Below are 25,855 nucleotides of genomic sequence, written 5' to 3'. Positions count from 1 at the left end.
CCAGAAATTTCCAGATTTTGTTTACTGGTTTAAGCGTTCTAGTATCTAGTATTGTAGCAGTAGCAGCCATATCATCAAAGTGATAAGAAACTACCAGGTTGAGTTGGTATCGTTCTTCATGAAATTTCTGGTGAGAAGGATTGTTTGCCGGCCTAATTTATTACAGAAATTAGCAGTATTGTCATCATGGTTTCACCCTTAGCATCAAGATCATCTGAATCATACCCTGTCACATGATCAGTGGCATACGCCACTCTTGATCATGTGATCATCTCCTGAGACTCCTATTGGACGGTAATCTCTTCTTTCACGGCCTCCCAATTTTCACAGACTCTACTCTTTGAGAAGCACAGGCATTCCCAAATATGGTGTTCCATAGGGATAATATTCTATTCTGTATTTTATTGAATAGAATATTGTGAGTTGAATTACCAACTATTTGAAAGTGGATTTTCCTGGGGGATTTTATGTCCTTGTAGATTTTATTCATTCTATTTTGTGTGTTAGAATAGAATATTGTAGGACAAGTTCCGGACAACTCAAGGATAGATCTTCCTCGGGGATCTTCTTTCTTGTTAGTTATTTCTCCTGGAGTTGTATCACTGGGGGTGAGTGAGTTATCCTTTGTTTTGAAACCTGAAGGTATCTTAAGTTTGTGCTACAAACAGTCAAGTGAGAAATTCAACTAGGCTCTTTCCAGTTCAATCATGGTGGGTTCCGCAACATTCGCAGATTGTAGCAGATTATTTCAGAGTGCTCAATTTATAAGACTCTACTCTGTCGCTTCACGACATTTTTAAGTTCAATATGGGAAGTGGGAATCAGATTGCTATTCTCCGTATTTGGATCTGCAGCATAAACTTAAAGATAATAAAGCAGCAAGAGCAGACAATATACCAGCATAAATGATCAAACATGGTGGTGAGAGCCTCTGGTTAAGTATAGCCCACCTAATCAGAAAGGTGTGGAGGGAAGAAATTTTACAAGTAGAATGGATGGAGGGACTTATATGTCCTATCTACAAAAAATGAGACAAGTTTGAGTGCTACAATAATTATAGAACAATCACCTTAGTAGATATTGTATATAAAGTTATGGCTCAAGTTATTGGTGAAAGATTAAAACCCTATGTAGGCGGAATAATAGGAGATTATCAATGCAGGTTCCGTTTCTAGCTATCCACAACAGATCAAATATTTTTCCTGTGCCAAATGCTGAAAAAGTGTGTGGAGCATCAGTTAGAGACATACCACCTGTTTATTGACTTTGCAAGCGCCAATGATAGTGTGGATGGACAGAAGCTGTTGGAGGCAATGTATGAGTTAGGAGTTCCAGCTGGATATGTTCACCTTGTGAAGGCTAATCTTGATGGGACATATTGTAAAGTAGAGCTAGATGGTGAAGTACACAAGTCTTTCGATGTAAAAAAAGGCATAAGGCAAGGAGATCCATTGTTCCCTATCCTTTTCAATTTTGTACTGCGAAAAGTTATAAAGGATTCAGAAGTAAATGAAAAAGGCTACATTTTTAATAGAATGCATCGAGTATTGGCTTCTGCAGATGACATTGATCTGGTCACGCAAAGGAAAAAGGATATAAAAAGGCTTTTTCTGAAAGTAGAGGGGAATGCCAAAAGAATAGGGCTTTAAATCAATCAGGACAAAACAAAACTTATGGTTGTGGCACCTCGGAGAGCATGTGTAGGAGATTTTATGGTGGATGACTATGTTTTTGAAAAAGTAGACAAGTTCGTTCATCTAATCTCCCTGATTTCCTCCGGTAATGACACCAATATAGAAGTTAAGAGAAGGATCTCCCTGGGAAATAGAGCATTTGAAGTCTCCAGGGTCCTATGATCAAGACTTTTATCCAGGAAGGCAGAACTCGAAATATATGAGACAACAATTCGACCTGTATTGATGTATGGTAGTGAAACCTGAACGCTCACAAGAGAGGATTGCAGAGTTTTAGCCACATTTGAGAGAAAAATTCTATGTAGGATACTGGGACCAGTTAGAGAAGAAGATGGTCATAGAAAGAGATACAATGAGGGAGTCTATACCATTTTTAGGTAACCTGACATTATTGATGTAATTAAAGGAAATAGAATAAGATGAGCATGACATGGCCAGAGAGTGGATTCGGCAAGGGCACCAAAGAATGTTCTTTACTGCTCAGTAAAAGGAAAAAGGTAAGTGGGACGCCCAAAACTCAGATGGCTGGATGTACTGGAGAAGGACTTGAGAGAGCTGGGAATATGACAATGGAAGACGACTGCACTGGATAGAGAGAGGTGGCGACTGATTGTAGAGCAGGCCAAAACTCAACTATTGGGTTGTAGTGCCACATAATGATAATGATGATGATGGATCTGCAGCGATTCAGGTAACTGTATGTTAGTACTGGTCGCTTATATGCATTTCCTCCTCTGTAGTAAGGTGACCTTAATTTTAAAGAGTTAATTTTCCTTGTTTAGTCTTCATACTATATTGAGTGGCTCTGTATTTCAACTTTGCTTAGCAATTTCGGATAAGCTGTAATTCCTAGCAGGAAAATTCCAATCCTTTTCCTAGAGAACTAAGGTGCAGGTGAGTTCATCCTTGTCGAAGTCCCCAGATGCAATGTCTTCCCTCTTTCTCTCTCTTAACTCTTCCTACTCTATTATCCTTCTAGATCTCAGGTGGAGCTCGAGAACTTTCCAGTCGGAGTTGATAGACTGCGACATCCTTTCTCTTTCTCTCTCTCAACTCTTCCAACTCTATAATCCTTCTTGCTCTCAGGTACAGCATGAGGACTCCCCTGTCGAAGTCCCCAGACTGCGACGTCCTTTCTTCTTCTTTCTCTTAATATTTCCCACTCTATAATCCTCTAGCTCTCAGGTACAGCTTGAGAACTTCCCAGTCAAAGTCGGTAGACTGCGACGTCCTTTCTCTTCCTCTCTCTTAACTTCTCCTACTTTAGAATCTTTCTAGCTCTCAGGTACAGCTTGAGAACTTCCCTGTCGAAGTCCCTAGACTACGACATTCTTTCTCATACTCTCTCTCAACTTTTCCAATTCTAGAATCCTTCCAGCTCTCAGGTACAGTCTGAGAACTTCCATGTCGGGGTCCCCAGACTGCGACATCCTTTCTCATACTTTCTCCTAACCTCTCCTATTCTAAAATCCTTCCAGCTCTCAGGTAAAGATTGAGAACTCCCTTGTCGAAGTCCCTAGACTGCGACATCCTTTCTCATACTCTCTCTTAACTTCTCCTATCCTGAAATCCTCCTAGCTCTCAGGTACAGCTTGAGAACTTCCCCATCGCGGTCATCAGACCAGTAAGAGGCTTGGGAAACCCTGTTGAGATTAAGATCTCAATTGCAGACTAGAGATCGACCCCGTCGCGGTCCTCAGACCAGCGAGAGGTGTAAGAAGCCCTATTTAAATAAGGATCTCAGTTCCAGACTGGAGATCGACCCTGTCGTGGTCCTCAGACCAGCGGGAGGTGTGGGAAATCCTATTTGAATTAGGATCTCAGTTCAAGACTAGAGATCGACCCCGTCGCGGTCCTCAGACCAGCAAGTGGTGTAGGAAACGCTATTTTAATTAAGATCTCAGTTCCGGACTAGAGATCGACCCCGTCGCGGTCCTCAGATCAGGAAGAGGTGTGGGAAACCCTGTTTAGATTGAGATGTCAGTTACAGATTGGAGATCTACCCCGTCGCGGTCCTCAGACCATCCTTGTAAATCCTTCCCTATCCTCTCATAATAGTCAACATACTGACTATTAATTTGAAAGCGTCTTGGACAATTGAGAGTGATTCTCATACCCTTAAGGGCTGTCACAGATTAGTCCTTAATAACCGGTGTTCAGTTGCTAGACTAGCGCGTGAATCCTGTTTAGCAGTTTCAGAATTGCTGAAAATCCTTTCGCAGCTGCAGGCTCGCGATCCAGAAATCCATACCCAAAACCTTATCCTCTAAACTCCAATTCCCACATAGTTGAAATTGATACCCTGTATTCAGCTAGCAGGTCCAGCTTGCTGAGAGCTAGATCGCTATTCTCAGATTGCGAATTATTGAACAAGCTCCCATGAATTATAGGGAAGAATGATTCCATTAATGAATCTCTATCCCCCAGGCCCGATAAGATATTCTCCATACCTGAATACTCTATACTCTATATCCTGTACCCTATACCACATACACTTCACTGATGATATTAATTCAATACCGGGTGCACAGGTCCAGTCTGCACACCGGCAGCTCGCAGTTACAAACTGTGAAAATCCTAACAAAATTCCATATCGTTCCTTATTGAAATCCACCTTGAATTCTCCCTCCTATAACCTTCTTCCCGAGCTTGCAGGTACAGCTTTGCTCGCCGTTGGTTCAGATTGCGTACTACCTTTATGAATATGATTGTTCATAGGGATCTGATATCCGGATCAGTCTCCTTGGTTAGGGTTACCTCAATCCTTCTTAACACTCAACCTGAATTCCAAGAGTGGAGGGCTGAATCGTCCAGCAACGGCACGGGCACACACTCTTCCCTTCAAGCTAAATACTTCCCAACAGTGACAGAGGGTAAAGAATCAGAATAGGGGGAGAAGTGTGGGTCCGGTACGGACACTGACCCCGACACATACCTGGCTGTAGCTAGTCCGCATCATAGCAATACTTTTCAATTATTAGATAACCTAGGGGGTGGAATAGGCGTATCTAATACTTCATTCTTGAGAAACGATCTGGCAACATTGCGAAGCTGGTAAAAGTTAGCATTGAGGAAGTATATACTTATTTTGTCTGTGAAGATAGCGTGATCTGCTTTGTCAGATGATAGATATTATAACACCAATACTCAATCAAATACTACCATTACTACCCCGTTATAACAGGGACCTCACTATAGCCTTTGACATGCACCTCCAGATATGGTTATGAGAACATCCCTATTTTTGATATGAATACCTTTGAGACGGTTTGAAATATCGATGTGAGGTTTCATTTTCATTTTCTTTCCAAAATCTGTATCAAAATCATGTATTATATGACCATCTTTCCAAAAAAATGAAATTGGATTCAACATGACGGTTCCAAGATGGCAGACCAAAGTTTTGAAGCAACAGAAAAGTAGTTTTTTTATAGGAATAAGATCATATAGTCAATTCATCCTTGTCACATTGATATAAAACTGTTTCCAAACTTTCCGTCAACTCTGTACATTTATTTATTTATGTATTTATCTAATTATTATATTTTATTTTCAATGGATGCAACAGGTGAAACTCGAATTCCTCAGCAGTAACAAAAACTACAATTTGAATGTACCTGGGTGACCTTGAATAACGGGAACTTTTGAAAACGCCATAAAATATTAGTGGAAAGGGCAAAAATGATGTTATTCGAACTAATGTCAAGTTCAAGGCTTTCTATTTAGGAATTATTAATAATATCTATCACTTTTTGACAGTTACTTCATTCAAATGGCTTTCTCTTGAAGGAATACATTATTGTTCAAATCGGTGTTGATGATTCATCATCAACACTATCTCCTTATCACTGCAATATCTCATCTGGAATATCGCAGATTTCGGAAATCATTCACAGTTGTTGATCAAACGGTTCAAATTTGCAAGGAAATGAAGGGAAATGCTCCAGATTCATCACCGGTATGATACTCAATTTCAATCCTCTCTTTAAACTCTTCAGAATTTTGTACTGATATATTGGGAATTCTGAGCTCCCCTCAAAAGTATGAGGCCCGCCAGAAAGTAAACCCACGCCAATCCAGCCCACTCCAAACCATGCCATGGGATGTTTTGTGAACCAGTGCTATAGTAAATGCAAATTGGAGAGGCCAAAGTCTATAAATACATGTGATAACACAATCCTGTGTTGCATTGCAAAATCGCCATCTTATTGGGTTCTAGTTCACCAATTTTCAAATCTATCAGCTGTTATCATTACAGATTGAACAACATGATGTGTTATTTAGTTATATATTGTTCAAGGGATATTGCTTGGCTTTTAATTGTAAAATAAATTCTCCCCACAGAATAATAATATTCAGATTCCAACTAGGAACTAGATTGTTGATTTTCAGATTGGGAATTTCAAACTCTTTTTGAGGTTTGCCTTTTGTTACAATGCCTTATGAATCATAACAAGTCACAAGAATGAGAACAATTTTTAATAATAAAGTGATGAATTATTGAACAATTTATTATTGATATTTCATTATTAAAGAACCGAGAACCTGAGTTCACATAATTTCTGAACCAGAATATTGTTTTGAAAAGCATAATTCATGATTTTTTATGAGCAGATTGGAATATTTCAAATGAACCGCCATAGAAACCCGCCATAATGGCCGCTCCATAAGGAACACAAGTGTCATGACCTGTATTATTTATTGACCTTGAGAGGTACGGGTGATGGTGGCTCCATCTAGAGTGAGATCGGTAAATTTCAAGCACTGGAAAACGTTTTAACAGTTCGTCTGCTTCGTGTTTGTTTACATTTAGAAGTCATAATAACCTGACTCCTCATTAAAAAAAAATCTCTTCAAGATTTTTCAAATTCAGACATACATTTTATTCTGAGTAATTTTGAATGGACATAAACATTCCAAGCGCCAATTCAAGCCTTCACTAAACCGTTGTAATTGTACAAGTGACAAGTATTTGTTTGTTTTTCTCTAGAATAATTATAAATAGAACCTGACTATCAGGGCACCGAGCTTTGCTCGTTATTTATCTATTGATCAACAGAGCACAATTCTTCAAAATGATTGGGGAAGAACAAACAGGCACAGCCCAAAACTGTTTCTTCCCCGAATTTTGATTTATACACTATTAATGGTCCAAAAAGTAGGTTATATTTCATACACTTGAATTCAGGTCCAATTTTCAGTCAGAATATTTAAAAACAGAAAAGTTCTAATTCGGATTGTTTAAAAACCAAATTGAATAACAAAATAACACTCACTAATCAACTAAAACTGTAAAATACTGATTAATTTTGAATATTATGATATACTCTGATTTAGAGTGATAAACCATGTCATGTCAACAAATCAGATTATTTTGATCTAGTCTATTAAAATTTCTAGTTAATATTTCTCGCGAGATACGGTAAGCTGTTCGAATGATTACACAGCTGATCTCCCACACAGGCACATGCATCTTCTGTTATTCACAGACGACGAAATCTGTTCTTCCAAGGATGAATTATCCTTTTAATGTCCTTTAGAGAGTTTTTCAAGGGATGAGACCTAGTGCAATCGAATCTTTATATTATAAACCTACTATGGTCTGAATTCCGCGAGAATCGTTAGAGCCGTTTTTGAGATCCGGTGAAATACAAACATATAAACAGAAATTGCTCGTTCAATAGTATAGGATTTTAAAATTTTCATATGATTGACAAATCTCCAATATTAGAACTAGCAGTTAACCCGTGCTTTGCAAGGGTCTATTTTAAAACTTGATGTAATGAAATCCAGAATAATTGAAAATAGGCTTAGGAATCCTCGGTTGATTAAGAATTTATAAGCAGCATTTCAAGTAAATCAGTCCAGTAGCTCAGACGTGATGATGCGTCAAACATAATTATTCCTATTCTCTACACATGTATACGTGTTCAATTAAGCCAGTTCTTTCCTATATCATAGTATAGAAGATGATAGATAGGTAGATGGATTTATCATCTTCTATACTATAATAAAGGAAATGAATGAGAATAAATTTTGAAAGGTTTGAGATATCGATGTGCGGTTTTCACCATACCTTTCCTCTGGGAATCCTGTATCGGAATCATATATCATATTACCACCTTTCAATTAAAGAAAGAAGTTGAATTCAAAATGGCGGAAAAAATTTGGGTGCAATGGTGCAATACCTATCTTCTAATTACTTTTTTAAGAGAAATGTTCTGCTGCTTCCTTACAACAACTGAAAGCATGACAAATAAATGAAAACTTGATGTAATCAAATCTTGAAGATATTGAAATAGGTTTATAACCATCCTCGGTTGAGCAAGAATCTATATGCACAATTTCAAGTTAATCAGTCCAGTAAAATAATTCCAGTTCAAAAAATTTTGAAATTTTAATTAAATAAAAAGGGAAGAGAATAATTGACGTGATGATGCGTCAAAAAAATTAATTTTCCTATACTTGACACCTGTATACATGTATAATCCAGTTCTTTCCTTTATTATAGTATAGAAGATGATAGATGGATGAATGATCATGGTTATTTCACTAAAATATAGAATTAGTTGAATAGTTGAATAGTAGAGGGAGTTTTGACAACCCACAAAAATTATTTCTCATTTGAAGTTATAACGAAAAGGTGCATATCACCTTATTTTTTTGCTCAGCTTGCCAAAATACCCCTCTTTCCAATATTAAAATTTTCGACTGACTGTATAGTGAGTCAGTCATTCTATCAGGGCTCGAATAATTTTGGAATTTCAATTGAATAAAAAGGGAAGAGAATAATTCCTTTATGTAAATATCAACCCATTTATTCAAAGACATTTTAACTGCAAGCTTCTTTATATTGCCCATACAGCATTGATAAAACTGTAGATGTTTATTTAGCACTTTGTCTCAAAAAGCTGTTCCAGCTGAAAAATTAATAATGCATGCCACGTGTAGGCCTAAACATTGCATCAGGAAAATAGACTATGGGCCAGTTGCACGTATGTCTGTTAAATATGGACATTAACACCAATTAGCAAATCAGTGTTGGTTTTACGGATTCATTTCTGTTCCTCTAAGATCGGTTAGTTTTCAATTCCGATTATGTTTTCTGGTTAACTGACCAAGATTTTAACGGTTTCACAATCTGGTAACACTGTAATTTATCCGACAGTGATGTTATTGAAATTATTATTCTGAACAAATGGCAAAAAAATGAGGTAATGTTTTTGAAGCGGTGACTATTCATTGCATGCGTCATAAAAATGTTCTGTCTGTTGCCAGTGTCGTGCTATCCGCAAATGATGAATGAACCAGATCGAAAACTAACCTCAAAAATCAGAATCTCATCATAAAAATGTTCTGTCTGTTGCCAGTGTCGTGCTATCTGCAAATGATGAATGAACCAGATCGAAAACTAACCTCAAAAATCAGAATCTCGTCATAAAAATGTTCTGTCTGTTGCCAGTGTCGTGCTATCTGCAAATGATGAATGAACCAGATCGAAAACTAACCTCAAAAATCAGAATCTCGTCATAAAAATGTTCTGTCTGTTGCCAGTGTCGTGCTATCTGCAAATGATGAATGAACCAGATCGAAAACTAACCTCAAAAATCAGAATCTCGTCATAAAAATGTTCTGTCTGTTGCCAGTGTCGTGCTATCTGCAAATGATGAATGAACCAGATCGAAAACTAACCTCAAAAATCAGAATCTCGTCATAAAAATGTTCTGTCTGCTGCCAGTGTCGTGCTATCTGCAAATGATGAATGAACCAGATCAAAAACTAACCTCAAAAATCAGAATCTAATTTTGAATGCTTATATCAGCTTGATACTCTTTTCTATTCTATTAATAGATGAAATTCATTCATATATTTAGCTCATACTTTGAATTCTTCAGTTTTTCCTACCAAAAACTGATTTTGGAAGACAGCTACCAGTAAGTACCTGATTGGCATTAGTTGGGTTTAATTCCCCATGAATGGCCTGTTAAAATTTTTTTTTAGTTTAATCGGCGTTATTGCTTGAAATTTGTTTTGTGCAACCAAAATTCATCAGTAGGCGATAATTTCTATTGAATAATAGCATTTTATCGCATTGTACGTGCAACTGGGGAAAAGTTTTTTCTAAACAGATGTTTTTCTGATAACTTTGATGCAGCTGTTTCACATACACCATATTATTATACAGAGTTTGTGAGAATTAAAATATTCACTAATTATCAAAACAATATCATTATTATATTCTAAATAAAAATATTATCATTATTATTAAAAATATTCATCAATTATCAAAACAATATTATTGAGATTGAGTGGTATCAGGTAGTTAGCAATAATAGAAACAGATGTCCCTTTTTATGAAATTTTGACCATATGATTTGGTGATTTTTTTATGAAATAGTATGTACCATTAATGAAGTTTGAACATTAATTTTGAAACATCTAGAAGTAGGATTGGAATTTGGGCTTCCAGGTGCACGAGATTGATAATTTTAGAATCTATGTTCAAAATTTGGAGATTCGAATCATTCGCGTTTTCCTGGTATGCAATCCACAAGTTGACATGTTTTGATGCGAACAAACAAACAAATGAACACACGAACAAACGAACAAACACAACCCTACTCTTTCTTATTATATAGATAACATTTGCAATTTGAAGCTTGAAATTTACCAATTACACTCAGAGATGAAGCCAACATAACCCACCTCTCCAAGGTTTATAAATAGGCCTACAGTTCATGACACAATCCTGCGATGCATTGAAAAATTTCCATTTTGTGGGGTGCTAGTTCACCAATTTTCAAATTCATTCTTAGCTGTTCTCATTGAATATTGTTTATCACATGATGTGTTATTAGTAATTGTAATTGTGAATATAATTCTTTCTACAGAATTATAGTATTCAGCAAAATACTGAGAACTGTATTGTTGATTTTTAGATTCAATTTTTAGATCAGGAACTTTAAACTCTTTTCGCAGTTGGCCTTGCATATTTCTGTTTTGTCTCAATGCCTTATGAATCAAAGTCCTCAGGTTCCAGAAAAATAACAATTTCTGATGATAAATTAATGAATAATTGAAGCATTTTATTGAAATTTCATTATTGAAAAATTTAAAACCAGAATTCAAATAAATCATATGAACTAGAACATTCTTTTTCAAATACACAATGCATTATTTTGTTATGAGCATTATTGGATAAGATTTGTTCGGACGTTATATCTATGTTGCTCTGTTGTCTGGCGTTGTGTGGTAGAGGGGGCAGTTGAGGAGTGATGCGCAAGCATAATCGCCGGCCAGTTGCCGATTCACAGCCAATCGAACAGCTCACTTCTCGTAATGTCGATTTTTGCAAAGTGATCTATTGATTTTTTATTGTGATTTATTACAAGTGTCATCTCGTCTCGTATCATGATCTGGACCCGGGATCCTGGAAGCAAGGAGGATTTGGACATGAAGGTAGGCCTATGTTATTGTGCACTTAGCCATTTTAATTGTTCAACTTGCGACCTGATGCCAGACAACCCAAAAGTTCTCGATGTAATTATTGATACAGTCCACAAACCAGAGTGCTGTTTGAGCCAGCCTCTGTCGGATAAACAAGATTGGATTCTTGAATGTACTGCCATGAAGACCCCATTAGATGGCCGCTCCATGAGGAACACGAGTGTCATGACCTGTATTTATAGACCTTGCTTCACCAATTTGTGTTTATTATAGCAATGGTTAACAAAACATCACATGGCGTGGGTTGGAGTGGCGTGGTTTAGCATGGGTCTACTTTGCAGCAGGCCTGAAGGCCCAGGGGGAAAAATTTGGTTGTAAATTAACGTGTAAATAAATTTTGATCAAGATTGACAATTTCGCTATTCACTTGCAATAGCATCAAGCTATGTTGACACAAAAATTGCCAACATAATGTTTTTTCCCCATCCTTATAATAGCTGGGACACACATAACCACACTGAGCCCACACTGTGGCATGGCAGAGTGTCGGACGTACTACTGTGAGTGAGAGAACAAATGCTTTCAAACGTGTAGTGACACATACTACCGCACCGCGTCAGCACCATCACCGTGTCTGTTGCCCGAGTCGTCACCAACTAGTTCAGTTTACTTTCCGATGGTGATGGTGCGGGCTCGTTTAACATGGAGAGTGAAACACTTACTGGAGAGATATATGGAGCTTTCCAGTTTTGTAGGATCATAGTGATGAGAAATATGGTTGAAGGGAAAAAAGTTGAACCAAAAGTAAAAGTAAGACCAAATAACTTGAACCAAAGGTGAAATAGACATAATAAAATGTAAAAATACTAATACATAATACAAAATACATAATAAAATAAACAACACAAAGTATAAGAGAAGAAACCCATGACTGTGTCTCAAATTTTAAAGTTAAAACTAATCAAATTTTGATATACATAAGGCAGAAGATAGCAATTTCATTGCTTATATATATTTCTGATACATGACTGATTGTGGTACATTGTTATGCACAGATATAATACACCAGCACTATTATTCTTATCTTCTGTGTCTACAGGTTTAAAATTGGAAAATTGAAAAATTGAAATCAAAATCGGATTTAACAAGTTTTGAATAGTGTAAATAGTGTTATATTAATAACAATAGTATAATAAATTCAGAAATCAGAGCATAGTAGCACTACAGAACTGAGACACTGCTGCCGCTCGGCTACCACCATCACTGTGTCGTTCTGCTCGTGTCTGCTCGTGTCATTGATCTCCACAAACACCAGATATTGAATTCAGATCTCAATTTACTTGTTGGAAAATTGAATGGACAGAAGTTATTTAATTTCTTAATGAAAATGTGTCTTAGAGATCTATTCTGGATCTTCTCAATTTCGTAGCCATCAGTTACATCAACAGGACTCCACACCATAGATGGATACTCAAGGTTAATCAGGACCAGTGCATGAAACAATTCTATGGGTGACTGAGTTGCTGACCAAGCTATCCGAATCAAGTTACTTGTAGTCCCTGGAACATGGAGTGACCACACTCTACTCCCTAGGGCAAGAAGTACTATTCTGTTCGAGAGAGAGTGGAGCTGGATTGCCACATGCAGTAGCAGTTACAATATTAATCTCAATTCAATGAGTTCTAATGAGACTCCATACTTGCTAGGCCAGGCTGAGTGGAGTAGGTATTAAATGAGGATTCTGATGCAACCCTGGGATGTTCTACAACTACAACATAAAATACCCCCTAATGTCACCCCAAGGTCAAGGTCGAAAGTCAAGGTCAAGGTGAAAAAAATTGGTCAAGTTAGAATTCATTAGCTCTCTTAGTATTGGGGTGCTACTCCTACTGGCAGACAAGTTCTCACTCATGCCAGTAGATTTCCATCAAGCATACCGTATGCTATTTGAAGTGTTGAAAAATAGTGTAATGATAATACTCAATTCATTCAGTTTGATTGTGCATTATAGCTTTTACTAGTTAGGAATAGAAGTATTAATGCTATTATCCTCACAATATTGTTCAATTTATTATTATTTAGTAAGGAATGTTATTTATCTGAATTGATTGTGGTGGATTGCATTTGTGCTTCATAGCTATGAATGTTTGTTCCTGCTTTGTGGGAATAAATTTGAATTTGAATTTGGATAAACATTTTATTTGCACTTCACCGGTCACCTTCACTGACACTCATATGAGACATTGATAATCCCACCTGACAATCTATAATAATGGACAAAATCATAATCTGAAAGGGGAAAACTGAGCTTAGCTTTAACTATTCCCTTTAAAATTCAAAAAGTGCAGAATTGCAAAGGGAATTGCAGAGGTTATATGTATGTCATAAACTTCACATTTTTGCACCAAAAATACTCCTTTAGAATAATAATTGATATTGATTATATTGGTAACACTCTATTGTATTTACAGTATGCAAGAGTCTTCTATCGTGTGCAAATGACTGTAATTGGCAAAACAAAAGTCAATGAGATCACGCTTGGGACAGGAATCACTGAGCTATATTCCATAAGTCTTCCTGGTGGAGCAGTTACTGTCCGATACACTGACATGAGATTCTATGATGCAATCACACGTACAAGTGTAGTTAAACGTGAGTTCCCAATTATATGGTATTCTATATAAATGTAATAGCTCTTACTGATTCACTCACTCACTCATCAAGAGAATCAAAAATCGTCTGATACAATACATTCGAATTTGTTATGTATGCTCATTTGGTAGTCTTAGGCCTGCATCAAAGTACACCCACACAATTCATGGCCCACTCTTATTCATGTATTAAGGTCAACCCAATCCATATGCTGGGCTGGGTCTGTCAACACAAAGTGAATCCATGACAGTGTGGAACATGGTAAGAGCCTAACTCGATAAAAGCCAAGTAGCTGCTGAAAAAGCCTGACTAAAGCCAGCAGAGTATAGTTTGCAGGTATAAAATAGTTGAGACATATTGTGAGACAATAATAAGAATGTCTTCTTACAATTGGTGTCTGAATCATTTTTATCTAACACATAGTTATTCTTTTATAATTGATCATGTTCATCAATGTCAAAACAATTCAAGCAGAAAACATGAAATTTTCGACATGCTAGAAACATGTAGTGTAGCCTATCGGTGTAAGTATGTTTTATTAGAGATGTAGTTGATGGTGCATATGCCTTGTTGTAGGTATGCACAGTACAACGAACGAGTGACCCACGTTCTACAAAACCTGTGAACGAATCACAAACCAATTCACATGTGGATATCGATTTAGTGTAATGTTCCCAGCTGGATGCAGTTCGCGGCGTGCCATTGCAAGTAATGATTTTACAAAACTTCCCATGTAGGGATGGCAATACCCAGATCCCGGGATCCCGAATCCCGGGATCCCGGTCCATTTTTGATACCTGACAATCCCGGGATTTTTCAGCTTCAATCCCGGGATTTTCGGGATTGTAAACCTGAAATTGTGAATCATATGTTTCCAAAAACAATTCAATATTGAATTCATTTACGGTGTTTGACTAATAAATTTATTCTACAGGCACAGCCTACAGTTGCATAAATACATAATATTGATTGTTTACTGTACTCTTTACTGGTTTAATAGAATTCGCATTATCAGTTCGCATAATTGGCAGAATGGTTGTTGATCAGTTGTTATGTCTCTACACTTGATTCTGTTTACACAGCACACCAATTACCAGTCTAGACAGCGCAATATTTGCAATAGTGCTGATGGCATTTCCTTGAAATGCATTCCGAACTTCATAAAGACTTCAGAAATAAAAAAGCACTAACGATTCACTCTCTGTCTAATTATTCATCTCCTCTTCTCTTTCTCTATTAAGAGTAGAATATCTAGTTGAAGTAAATACTATAGTTGGCTCTACAAAATTTCATTTAGTAGTGTAGTGGTTCAGCTTTCGCGTTGTTTGGTCGGTATGGCGTTACAGTCTTACAAAAAGTATTCTAATTTATTAATAATTCAAGTGATATTAATTCACTTCACAGTATTTGACGTAATTAAAGTCTGTGCTCTATCCCGTCCTAATGTAGGATAGAAATGTTTTTGTTCTACTTAAAAAAGACTCTGATGAGTTATCTTGCTTTCCTCAGTTCTCACCATCATCTAGGATAGAGCAAATTTAAGGTAGGATATGAAAAAAAACAGTTACTCCTAATATTGAAAACATTTATAGAAATAGAATGTTCAATACATTTTAATATTATTAACAAGTATTCTTTATTCATTTTAATAATAGCCTCTTTAATGGGCCCTTTTCCATCTCCACACACTGTTACTGAACATGTAATTGAGGAGGAACAATTGGATGAAAATGCATTAAACTGATTTTTGCCATTCCCGGGATCCCGGGATTGATATTGGATAATCCTTAAATACCGGGATCGGAAATCAGTCCCGGGATTGACAACCCTATTCCCATGGCGTGGGTTGGAGTGGCATGGATAAGTGTGGGTCTACTTTGCGACGGGCCTCAGGCCTGTATGCAGATACTCAGTTTTGATGGAGAAATATGAGCTGTTTCTTCAAACCCCTTATGGAACACATTATGATGAATGCAAACATGTCTATAAGTAGGCTGAACATGGTTTAGCATTAAGCATAGTGTTAGCATATTACCCTAAGACCCTGTTGCATGAAAACTCGTTGAATATTTAATTCATGAATGAATTAGAACCAATCAGAGAAGGTGTTCTCGGGAAGAAGGCTTATATCATTGATTCTCATGATATTCAAACGGGACTGGAAGTTGAGAAACTCTTGTGAAATCAGGTGGAAGAATATAATTTTAAAAAAATCCAAAGATAGGACAAAAATCTGCATTCTGCAGTGTTTTTCAGCGTTTCGCAAGATTTTTTAGGTATAATATTTAAGAGAATTCAAATTCCATACAGGAGTTCTTGATAAGGTGTGAAATTGCTGTAAATTGAGATTTTGGAATGATGCCAAAGATGCGCCCAAAATTGGCAGGTTTCTTTTGCTGCCTTTTGACAACCTTGATATGTGTCGAGAGAGACCATATGTACAGGTGCTTTACACAGGGTAAGATCAATCTCATATTGATCTATGAGTGGATAAATGGAAAATCACATTCAGAAGCGAAGTTGCTGGTTGATTCTTGTCAAGGTCCATAGAAAGATGTCTAGACACCAATGGAGTGACTATATTGAAGGTAATTTTCCAGAAAATTTCAAAATCTAATCTGAGATCCATAGTAAACTAGATAGCTTCAATATGGCCGTTCTGCGATGCATCATGTGATCATATCTTCACCTCTCTCTATAGATCTTGCTTCTTGTTGATTGCCTGTAGTGAATAACTATAATCACACATGCAAAAACAGCTTCATTCATGAATAAAAAGAGACATTCAGAGAAAAGAGCATCAAGTAGACTTGAGGTTCTATTCATCAGTGAGAACTCAGTTTGCTCATTTAATAATATATGTCCTCATCCATATGAAGAAATAATAATGAAAACTATTATACTCCTTTTTTCCAGTCTATTACAGGAATATGTCTCCTAGTGACATGAAGGTCTTCATCACGTCTAATTCAGCACCTGTTGCTCATACACCTTCAGATGCCACAGCCACACCTAGGTGAGGGAAAATGGAAACTTACTTTAGTACCATACTTGGAATAAAATGAGAATCTTCAAGTACCGTTTTTTGTTTAGTCAATTATCCACAACATGTCTCAACCAATAATAGCCAACTATCAATTGAGGGTACTCAGAGACTTCAAGATTTCAAATTCGAGTTTTATTTATCCCAATTCACAATAATTATATTATTCAGAATCTCAGGCATGATGATGAGAAAATTACACAGCTCGTCAAGATGGAACACAATGAATAAAAAATATATCTTCTTCTTCTCATTGTGCCTGTCCACTACGAACGTGGGCAATCAGCATGACGATTTTCACTTTATCCACGGCAATGAGAAATATTTCTATGGAGCTTTTTCCACACCAGGATCGGATGATGTTTAGCCAATATATATAAATATATCTTGTGATAATTAAACAATGGAAAAAAATTATTCAATACCTTAATATTTATTAGGGAAAATTCATAAGTTAGGGATGAAGAATACTGAAGACAAATGGATATGAAATGATTGTTTGAAAATCTCACTGAGACAAATTACCATAGTTGATATCTTCAAAATAGATTCTATGACTGGAGGGTCATTGGAAGAAGAGAGAAAAGTACTGTTTGCAGTGGAAAACACGTTTTTTTCACCATATGCAAAGCAATTTAAAAACTGTGCAATTCATGCTCCTTGAAGGTACAGACTTGTAAATGGTATCAATCTCGCCTTGATGATGTGAAGGAAGAGAATATTAGAGATAGCAATCCTAAAAATGTTTTTAGTTATAAAAATGAATGAATGCCAATATGGCGTCAAAAATATCTTCACTTTCATAAACTCATCTGTAATGCTATTGATGTTGACAATATCAGATCAATTCAGCAATCTGGGGGTTCCAAAAAGATCATACTACATTCAGACTACATTTAGAGATTCTACATACTACATACTACATGCTACATTTGGAAGATTCATCTAATTCCAACAACTATTCTACAGTAAATATTACTTCAAGCTCTTGAAATCTGCCTTTTGGGGACAAAATTCTACTTCTCACCCTGTGAATGTCTTTACAGTGAAAAACACTACAGTTACATTATTGGCACAGAGTTGTAGCATATTTCCAAAGCTTCAAAATGACATCTCTGAAGGCTGTAAGCCTATCTTCCATGGCCCGGGCGTCATCAGAAGAAAATAGAAAAGTACTGTTTACAGCAGAGAACACACTTTTTCACTATATGCCAGACCTGAGATCACTTACGATCAGCTGTGGAAAAATTGTAGATTACATGGCTGTGAATGACTCTTGCAAGGCTTGCTTGAGATTCCAGTATCTGCTAAGGCGTCGACTGGAGACATCATTGCAAACCCTGGCAAATGGTCACTTCCTGGCCATGTGACTTGAATAGCTATTGTACACTACTCCACTCCATGATTGTCTTTTTCAGATCCCTTGACGTGGACTACAAGCTACGGCCTGAAGGAATCTACTCAACGTTCATCAGTGGAGATGGGTATAATCTCCTAGTGGGCTCAAAACCCGAATTAGATATTGACTTTGGGACTGCAAGGTCATTGAAATTCCAGCAATAATGAACTTGTATTCTCAGATATCAGTATCATTGTCTGTGTCTGTTCAGTGAACATATCCTCACGAGGATCTGATAATATTTGCCCGGGACTACTCATAATAGCTCAGCTGGCTGAGTCGAGATAGATGTATTAGAACTCCTAGGAATGATATTATATCATACCTGAATCAGACAGGGAATTATCAGGGAGAATCAGCTATGGAATTTGAGTAAATCTAGATCATTTGAGACACAGTGAAGCATCTATTACATGTACTTTTATCGAATTACTTCGAATCATATCAGATGAATTTTATTATTTACATTGCTTGTAAACTAAAAATCATTAGTAGAAGAAGATCACTCTCTATAGTAATAAAATTTCACAACAATAAAATACATAGCGGAATAATGTATTGCAGAAACAATGACAGTAAAATTAGACAGAAATAATATACATAACAAATGATACATGAAAAAATAATATATACTTTTATTAAAACTATTAATTTGTCCTTCCTTTGTTATGAAATGTGAGTTGTTTTTTCGATGTGTCATGATTTGGATAGTTGTATCCATTGGGATAGAAACAGTTACCTATCTATTTACTCATACTTCAATAGATACAATATCTTTTCTACTATGAATGATTGGGAGAGGAACAACAGGCTTGAAGCCCAAAACTGTTCCTTTCTCATGTTTAGATAGAAATTGTCCAAAAATAGGTTATGTTCACACTCCATGATTTTTGTCCAATTTGAGTCCTGAATATTCATAAACTAGGAATTTTGTTCAGGTTATTAGCTTGATTAAACATCCTAAAAGTAGAGGCGAAGAGATGTAAGTTGAGATATCTTCTCATAAAAATCATAATTAACTCCCTTCTACCGATCTGTAGTCTTGTAGGGAGTTTCCTCTATTTCTTATGTGATGTAACTCTTTTTTGTATGTAACATTTTGGAAAATGGATTGATTTGATTCGATAACATGATCCTCAACCCCTCAAACGGTGAAAGAGTGACTGGCGTGGTAGGGATGTAGGGGTGGGAATGCCTGTCCCACACATCATCCCCTTTCACTGTGCAATCAAACGGCCAGTGTGGAAAATGTTCGATATGAGGTAGGTACCGGTTACTGAGAACAAACTGACCTAACTCTCACCCCACCCTGGAAGATATCACATTTAAGTTTCATGTGGTGAGAGTCGAAGGTTAATGTTATAACCAGCGACCACATAATACAAATAGAAGGAGCAAGCAGGCTGACTTTTGAAGCCAATTTTAGTGTGAAGACACAACAAATATGATGGCAGCCTTTTTGAGAAATGTACTGGGAAAAGAGCTGAGATTGGCACACAGTTGTATGGGGCGTGGCAATCTCAGCATCAGTATGAGCGCTTCGCTCAGCTATGTTCTTTCGAAAATATCAGGAGAACAGCTGATCTTGGAAGAAAAAGGTTGAAATGAAGAAAGAATTCATCATTTTATCTGGAACTTCCTCACTCACGAAACTTGCCTACCCATAGGGCCCGTTTACGAGCTCGAGATTCAGCTAAGTTCTAGACTTTAAACAGCTGGAGTCAGAAAATTGGCTATCCGAAATGGGGTGTAGTCGCAGTTTTTATGATAATCTTTATTACCTTATTTCTATAATTTGAAACGTTTTTCCCTGATGAAATGAAACATTCCTGAATAATTCAAAATGGCTCAAACTTTACACTATTTTCTCTCTATTTTGTGTTCAATTTTTCAGTTTTGATTCAAACGTGGACTGCGACTACGCCACTTCTTGGAAAGCCATTTTCTGACTCCAGCTGTTTGAAGTCTGGACTTCGTTGAATCTCGAGCTGGGAAACCGGCCCTTAAAGATGAAAACTCTCCTCGCATGCCAACTTTCCCATGTCACGTTTTTAAATATGTGAAAAACTTTCAACTTTTTCACTAATTTGAGCTGAATAAATTCGAAACTTGTAATTTCAGTTAAACCATTAGAATCAGTGATTCATTGGGTATAAATACACCAAATTTTAAAATTCCCACTCGATCCTGAGGCGGCTAAATAATGTCGTATTTGTAGCTCAGGCACTACAATTTTTAGCATCTCTGATTGATTTGGCGTTTCTAGACCCAACTATGATGACAAACTTGGCTTCATATAGGTGTTAATGCTGTAGTTCTATGATTGCTCTGTCTATTCGTTTGTTATGGTCGTTGGTTATAACACTTGGCCTCCTTAACAATAATATCACCATATATGGAAGAAAAATGATAACTTAACATCTCCTTTTTGTTACAGTTGTGGAAGGGTGGACTATACGGGTGATCATTTCAAAACTGAACTGAAAATAGTTGCTGAAAGAGATGTGGATATCTATGCTCACTCAACAGCAAATATATATACTTTTTCCAGGCCCATTCAACAACAATCTTGGAGATGTGAATATAACAAGGAGAAACAAGTAGGTTTTCCTTCAAAAATAATGCTGAGAAGCATGCACTATTGAGGTTTTCTGGCTTTACTCCACTGTATCATGATGCAAATGCAATACGAACTATGAACCAAATCTTTGACTATTCCATTGACTACAGTAAGGTCCACATTTAAATGGCAGTATTTGATCAACATTGATGTTTCTATCCTTGTCTATCATTCAACAAAGCATTCATCAATTTCAAGCTCTGCTACATTACCAGATCGCTTTTCAACAATGAAAAAAATATTCAATGGACAAGATATTTAATCTCTATTATGGGAATTCGTCATTGAATCATTGAGAATATGATATTCCCTTGACGAATAGAAGGTGAATGAGAATTGAATTTTTCCTGCTTAGTGTTTGCAGATTTCATGTAGAATCGATGGTCTTCAACCTTCGATACTTGATTAAAAAATTGACCTAGGAAATCACATCTGAAAATAATCTTTCTTTTATTTATAGAACCACAAATTTATAAGAGTGGTCAATCACCTGGAGTTTTTACTCCCAGTTCACACGATAGAGTCTTATGATGGTGTTGAGATTCTGAGGAGACCATTTGGAGAAAAATATATACTGGAAATTTTTGAATTGAAATACCTTCTGGAAAATAGAGATAAACCAGGGAAGCATTTAACTCCAATGAGGGCCAGTAAGTAAATTATATCATTGCAACTCATAATCTAGAATGATTATTCTCTTATACAGTAGAACCTTACCTACAGCTGTGCAAAAGGCTAAAAAAAACTTCTTACTGGTGATATTAAATTGAAGTTTTCCTATTTGTTTACTATCAAGCCATCAAAATAAAAACGTTTACTCAGGAAAAAAATTTCTTTTCTGATCATTGATTCTTGAGACATGAGTGCCTAAAGTTCAAATTTTTGGGCTGATCATTTCAAATCCGTTGAGAAATAAATTCATGAGACTTTGAGGATAAATTCGTCATTGTAATGTTGATTAAATGAAACATGAATTTTCTGAAAATATCAATTTCTGAGTAAGTTATGCAAATGACAGAAATGCCAAGGATAGCTCATAAGTCATTTTTTTCTCACTCTTAGTAAATTGAATAATTTCCTGAGGAATAGATGATTACAGAAAGTATTTGGGCTTGACCTTAGTCACGAGACTCACTTTCTGGTCAAGGGTATGTCAGAAAGCAGCAAAATTCACTCAGGCTTGAAATGCATTAATGGCGGATGTGGGTGGCCTCATCCAAATAAAAGAAAGCTTTTGATGCTTACTGCCTGAGGAGCAATGCTGTATGGAGCTAAGATTTGGGCAGAGGCTGAAAGAGTGAAGAAATATGCTCATCGACATACCATGCTGTCATGGCAGCAACTTTGGGAGGCTGGGACAAGTGGCAAACGAACTGCAGTGCTCATTAGAGATGTTTCTCATGTTGATTGTCATTAAAACTTTTCTCAGAGACTAACCATTAATTTCCATTTCACTATAAATCTTACACTATGAAAAACTATAAAACTTGAGTTCATCCATTGATGGCCTAAGTAGTTCTGAAATTAGAAGAACAGTAAAACTTATATAGTCTGTGTACACCATCACAAATTGATTTTAAACTAGTTCAAAAGGCTTTTTTCTCTTCAGCCTCCTGGTAAAATCTTCGTTCTGTAGTAGTTGGTTTGCCTCAGGGTTGACATGATAATGAAGTCTTGACTCATGCCGCATGGCAAATCGGCTTATCTCACTGGACACAAATGGAATGCAAGTCATTGTTTCTGATGTACTAGGGAGCGTTGACCATATTCTTCAATACTCTATTCTGAAATTTCTGTATCGTATTGATGTTTCTTTTGCAGGCACATCCCCATAGTTCGATCCCATACACCCAAATTGGTTTCAAGATTCGGTTGTAGAGATTTATCTTGTTTCTCAAGGATTGGCAACCAATACATTTTTGCATATTTTATATCAAGCAGTTCTCTTTTGATTGTGATGTGCTCCTTCCACTTCAGTTCAACATCTAATGTCATTCATTTTTGTGACATGAGCATATGTCACACTTTTGACAATTTTCTAATTTGTGTTTACTTTAGTTTGCAAATGTCAGATTTTATTCTTATTCAGATAATCCTTCCTTTTATAAAGTTCTTTGGCAATAAGACAACTCTGATAGTTTGCATGGTGAACTTCACCACAATTGTAGCACTTGGGTGAAGTAGTCCTAGCCTTTGGTGCACTCTATAGTTGGATGTTTGCCAGCAAATTTGACACATATGACTACATGTTGACAATACCTTTGAGTATGTGTGTATTGCTGACATCTTTTGTAATGAGGTGGAAATGATTGATTCAGAGGGCTTCAATTTTTACTCACACGTTGCATATATACTGTATGTTGTATTAGAGATGTGAGAGCAAGCTCATCAATCATGGCGACATGGCAGCAACGTTAAAAGGCTGGGACAAATGGCAGGTGGACTGCAGAGCTCATTAGAGATGTAAGAGCATGGACGGAGCATCAGTATGGAGAAGTGGGCTTTTTCTTAACACATTAAAGGGTCATAGCTATTTCAGATCATACCTGTTTGTTGGGCAAAGTTCAATATGTTCTCTATGTTGAGCTGAGCAGAACATACATTCTTCGATTGTCTATACACTTCCCGGAGGAGTGAGGAGAGTTAGCAAACAGTGTTGGTGAATTAACAGCAGATAGTATTGTAGGAAAGATGCTGTCTTCTGCAGAACAATGGGATATTGTTGTGTCATACATTGAGATTGTTCTGTGGCAAAAAGTAGCTTGGTTACCTTATAGATCTCGAGTGGATCTCCAAGGGTAGAATCAAGATCTTGAGAAGTGATTAAGGAGATTGATTGATTGATCAGGCAAGCCCTATATTGGAGAAATATTTCAGCCTCTGCCCAAATCTCAGCTCCATACAGCATTGCTCCTTAGACAGTCAGCATTAAAAGCTTTCTATTATTTGGATGAGGGCCAACCACATCCGCCATTAATGCACTCCAAGCCTGAGTGAACTTTGCTGCTTTCACTCCTTAACCACTCTTTGTGCTTGATGATTGGTATCCATAAATGCCAATTGGGGCTCTCCAGTGAGAAGGAATGCGAACATGGTTCCACACTTGGCTATGACAGGTTTAAGGTTGGTTTTTTAGTGCAGTTGCTGAAGATAGCTATTCCACACCACCATATTGGAGATCCCACACTCTGAATGGTGCCTTTTGAATGTTCTCCTCATCTCGAGAAAAACAGCTGCGATAAACAAACCTTAACAGCTGTTGTTTGGTTTCTGTCAACAGCTGACCTTTAAGATTGCTAGCATCAACTGACTTATGGGCCACTCTCTATCATACGATCTAAATAGTCTTTAAAATCTATTGTCATCAGAATCCCATCATTCTTTTACAAGTAGATATGAGAACATGATCATTTTTTGTCAATCGGATGGAATATATCACAATAGCATGTCATATTTCAAAAGTTTATTGGTAATTTTTTGGAGATCCAGGTCTCAGGTTTAGTTCCAGGTCAGTTTCACTCAACTACTAGCAGCAGCAGTTACCCACTATTCATTTTCACCTGCACCCATTTACCATTCAGTGATTCAAGTTCCAAAACGCAAGGTCTATGGACACAGGTCAAGACCCTCATGTTCCTCATGGAGCACCATTTTGATGTGATTTTGGGTGGCATATTTGAGAATCCAATCTAATTTGAACATCTTATTTGTAACAAAATCATACATTATGTATTTTTCTAAACAATAACAGTTACGTGCAACTTGAGCTGTGCTCAGATACATGGCTCCAAGTAACAAAAATATAATAGTTATAATACTAATAATAAATAAAAATAATAATATTCTGATTCAGATCATATATGTTCATTCAGATTTGCGATTTTTTATAATGAAATTTCGATTATGAATACCTGGTCCACTAACTGTTCTTATTCTTGTAACATAAAGAATGGTATGATTCACAAGGCATTGAGACAAGACAGAGAAATGCAAAGCTAACCTCAGAAATAGTTCGAAGTTTTAAATCTGGAAATCATCTATTACATTCCTACTTGGAATCTGAATACTCTATTCTCTTGAAGTGGCCTATTTTTTACAACTGACAGGGTACCAGAGCTTAACAACAATGGGAATCAGAATCGAAATTAGTTTTGAGAGATATTTATAATCCAAGTTCAATTGAAATCGTTATTATAATTTTTGATTCATGGAATCTACTCCAGTCATAAAATTCCGTTCTATGAAACATTAAGATTCTTAATTGACAAAGCGAAGTGAGGTCTAAGATTCAAGTCGACAGTTTAGCATTTCTCTTAATGTTTAATTTTTATATGTTTGAATGTTTGAATGTTTGAATGTTTGAATGTTTGAATGTTTGAATGTTTGAATGTTTGAATGTTTGAATGTTTGAATGTTTGAATGTTTGAATGTTTAAATGTTAAAATGTTTAAATGTTTGAATGTTTAAATGTTTAGATGTTTAAAAGTTTAAATGTTTGAATGTTAAAATGTTTAAATGTTTAAATGTTTAAATGTTTAAATGTTTAAATGTTTAAATGTTTAAATGTTTAAATGTTTAAATGTTTAAATGTTTAAATGTTTAAATGTTTGAATGTTTAAATGTTTGAATGTTTGAATGTTTAATGTTTAAATGTTTAATGTTTAAATGTTTGAATGTCTGAATGTTTAAATGTTTGAATGTTCAAATGTTCGAATGTTTAAATGTTTAAATGTTTAAATGTTAAATGTTTAAATGTTTAAATGTTTAAATGTTAAATGTTTAATGTTTAAATGTTTAAATGTTTAATGTTTAATGTTTAAATGTTTGAATGTTTAAATGTTTAAATGTTTGAATGTTTAAATGTTTAAATGTTTGAATGTTTGAATGTTTAAATGTTTTGTGCCAAAGAAGATAATTTTGAATAAAATTTAGAATTTAGAAATAGGCCGACACATCTAGAAAATACCTGAGTCTATACCTAATTCATGCAGGTGAACGGG

The 25,855-nt window shown here is 36.2% G+C and overlaps 1 protein-coding gene across 1 annotated transcript in view; it reads left to right on the top strand.

Moving 5' to 3' along the window:
- The first annotated feature begins 5,576 nt into the window (after positions 1 to 5,576).
- The window catches only part of LOC111045521, a 138,955-nt gene continuing 118,676 nt past the window's right edge, over positions 5,577 to 25,855 (top strand). Inside the window, exons 1-6 of the mRNA XM_039441172.1 lie at positions 5,577 to 5,652; positions 13,613 to 13,793; positions 16,710 to 16,809; positions 18,255 to 18,377; positions 20,673 to 20,835; positions 21,316 to 21,505. Of these exons, the coding sequence (XP_039297106.1) occupies positions 5,623 to 5,652; positions 13,613 to 13,793; positions 16,710 to 16,809; positions 18,255 to 18,377; positions 20,673 to 20,835; positions 21,316 to 21,505 (787 nt within the window). The 5' untranslated portion in view covers positions 5,577 to 5,622. The remainder of the gene's footprint in view (positions 5,653 to 13,612; positions 13,794 to 16,709; positions 16,810 to 18,254; positions 18,378 to 20,672; positions 20,836 to 21,315; positions 21,506 to 25,855) is intronic.

The sequence above is a fragment of the Nilaparvata lugens genome, chromosome 14 (genome assembly GCF_014356525.2).
Source record: "Nilaparvata lugens isolate BPH chromosome 14, ASM1435652v1, whole genome shotgun sequence".
NCBI classification, from domain to species: domain Eukaryota; kingdom Metazoa; phylum Arthropoda; class Insecta; order Hemiptera; family Delphacidae; genus Nilaparvata; species Nilaparvata lugens.
This window is presented reverse-complemented; position numbering and strand designations above follow the sequence as displayed.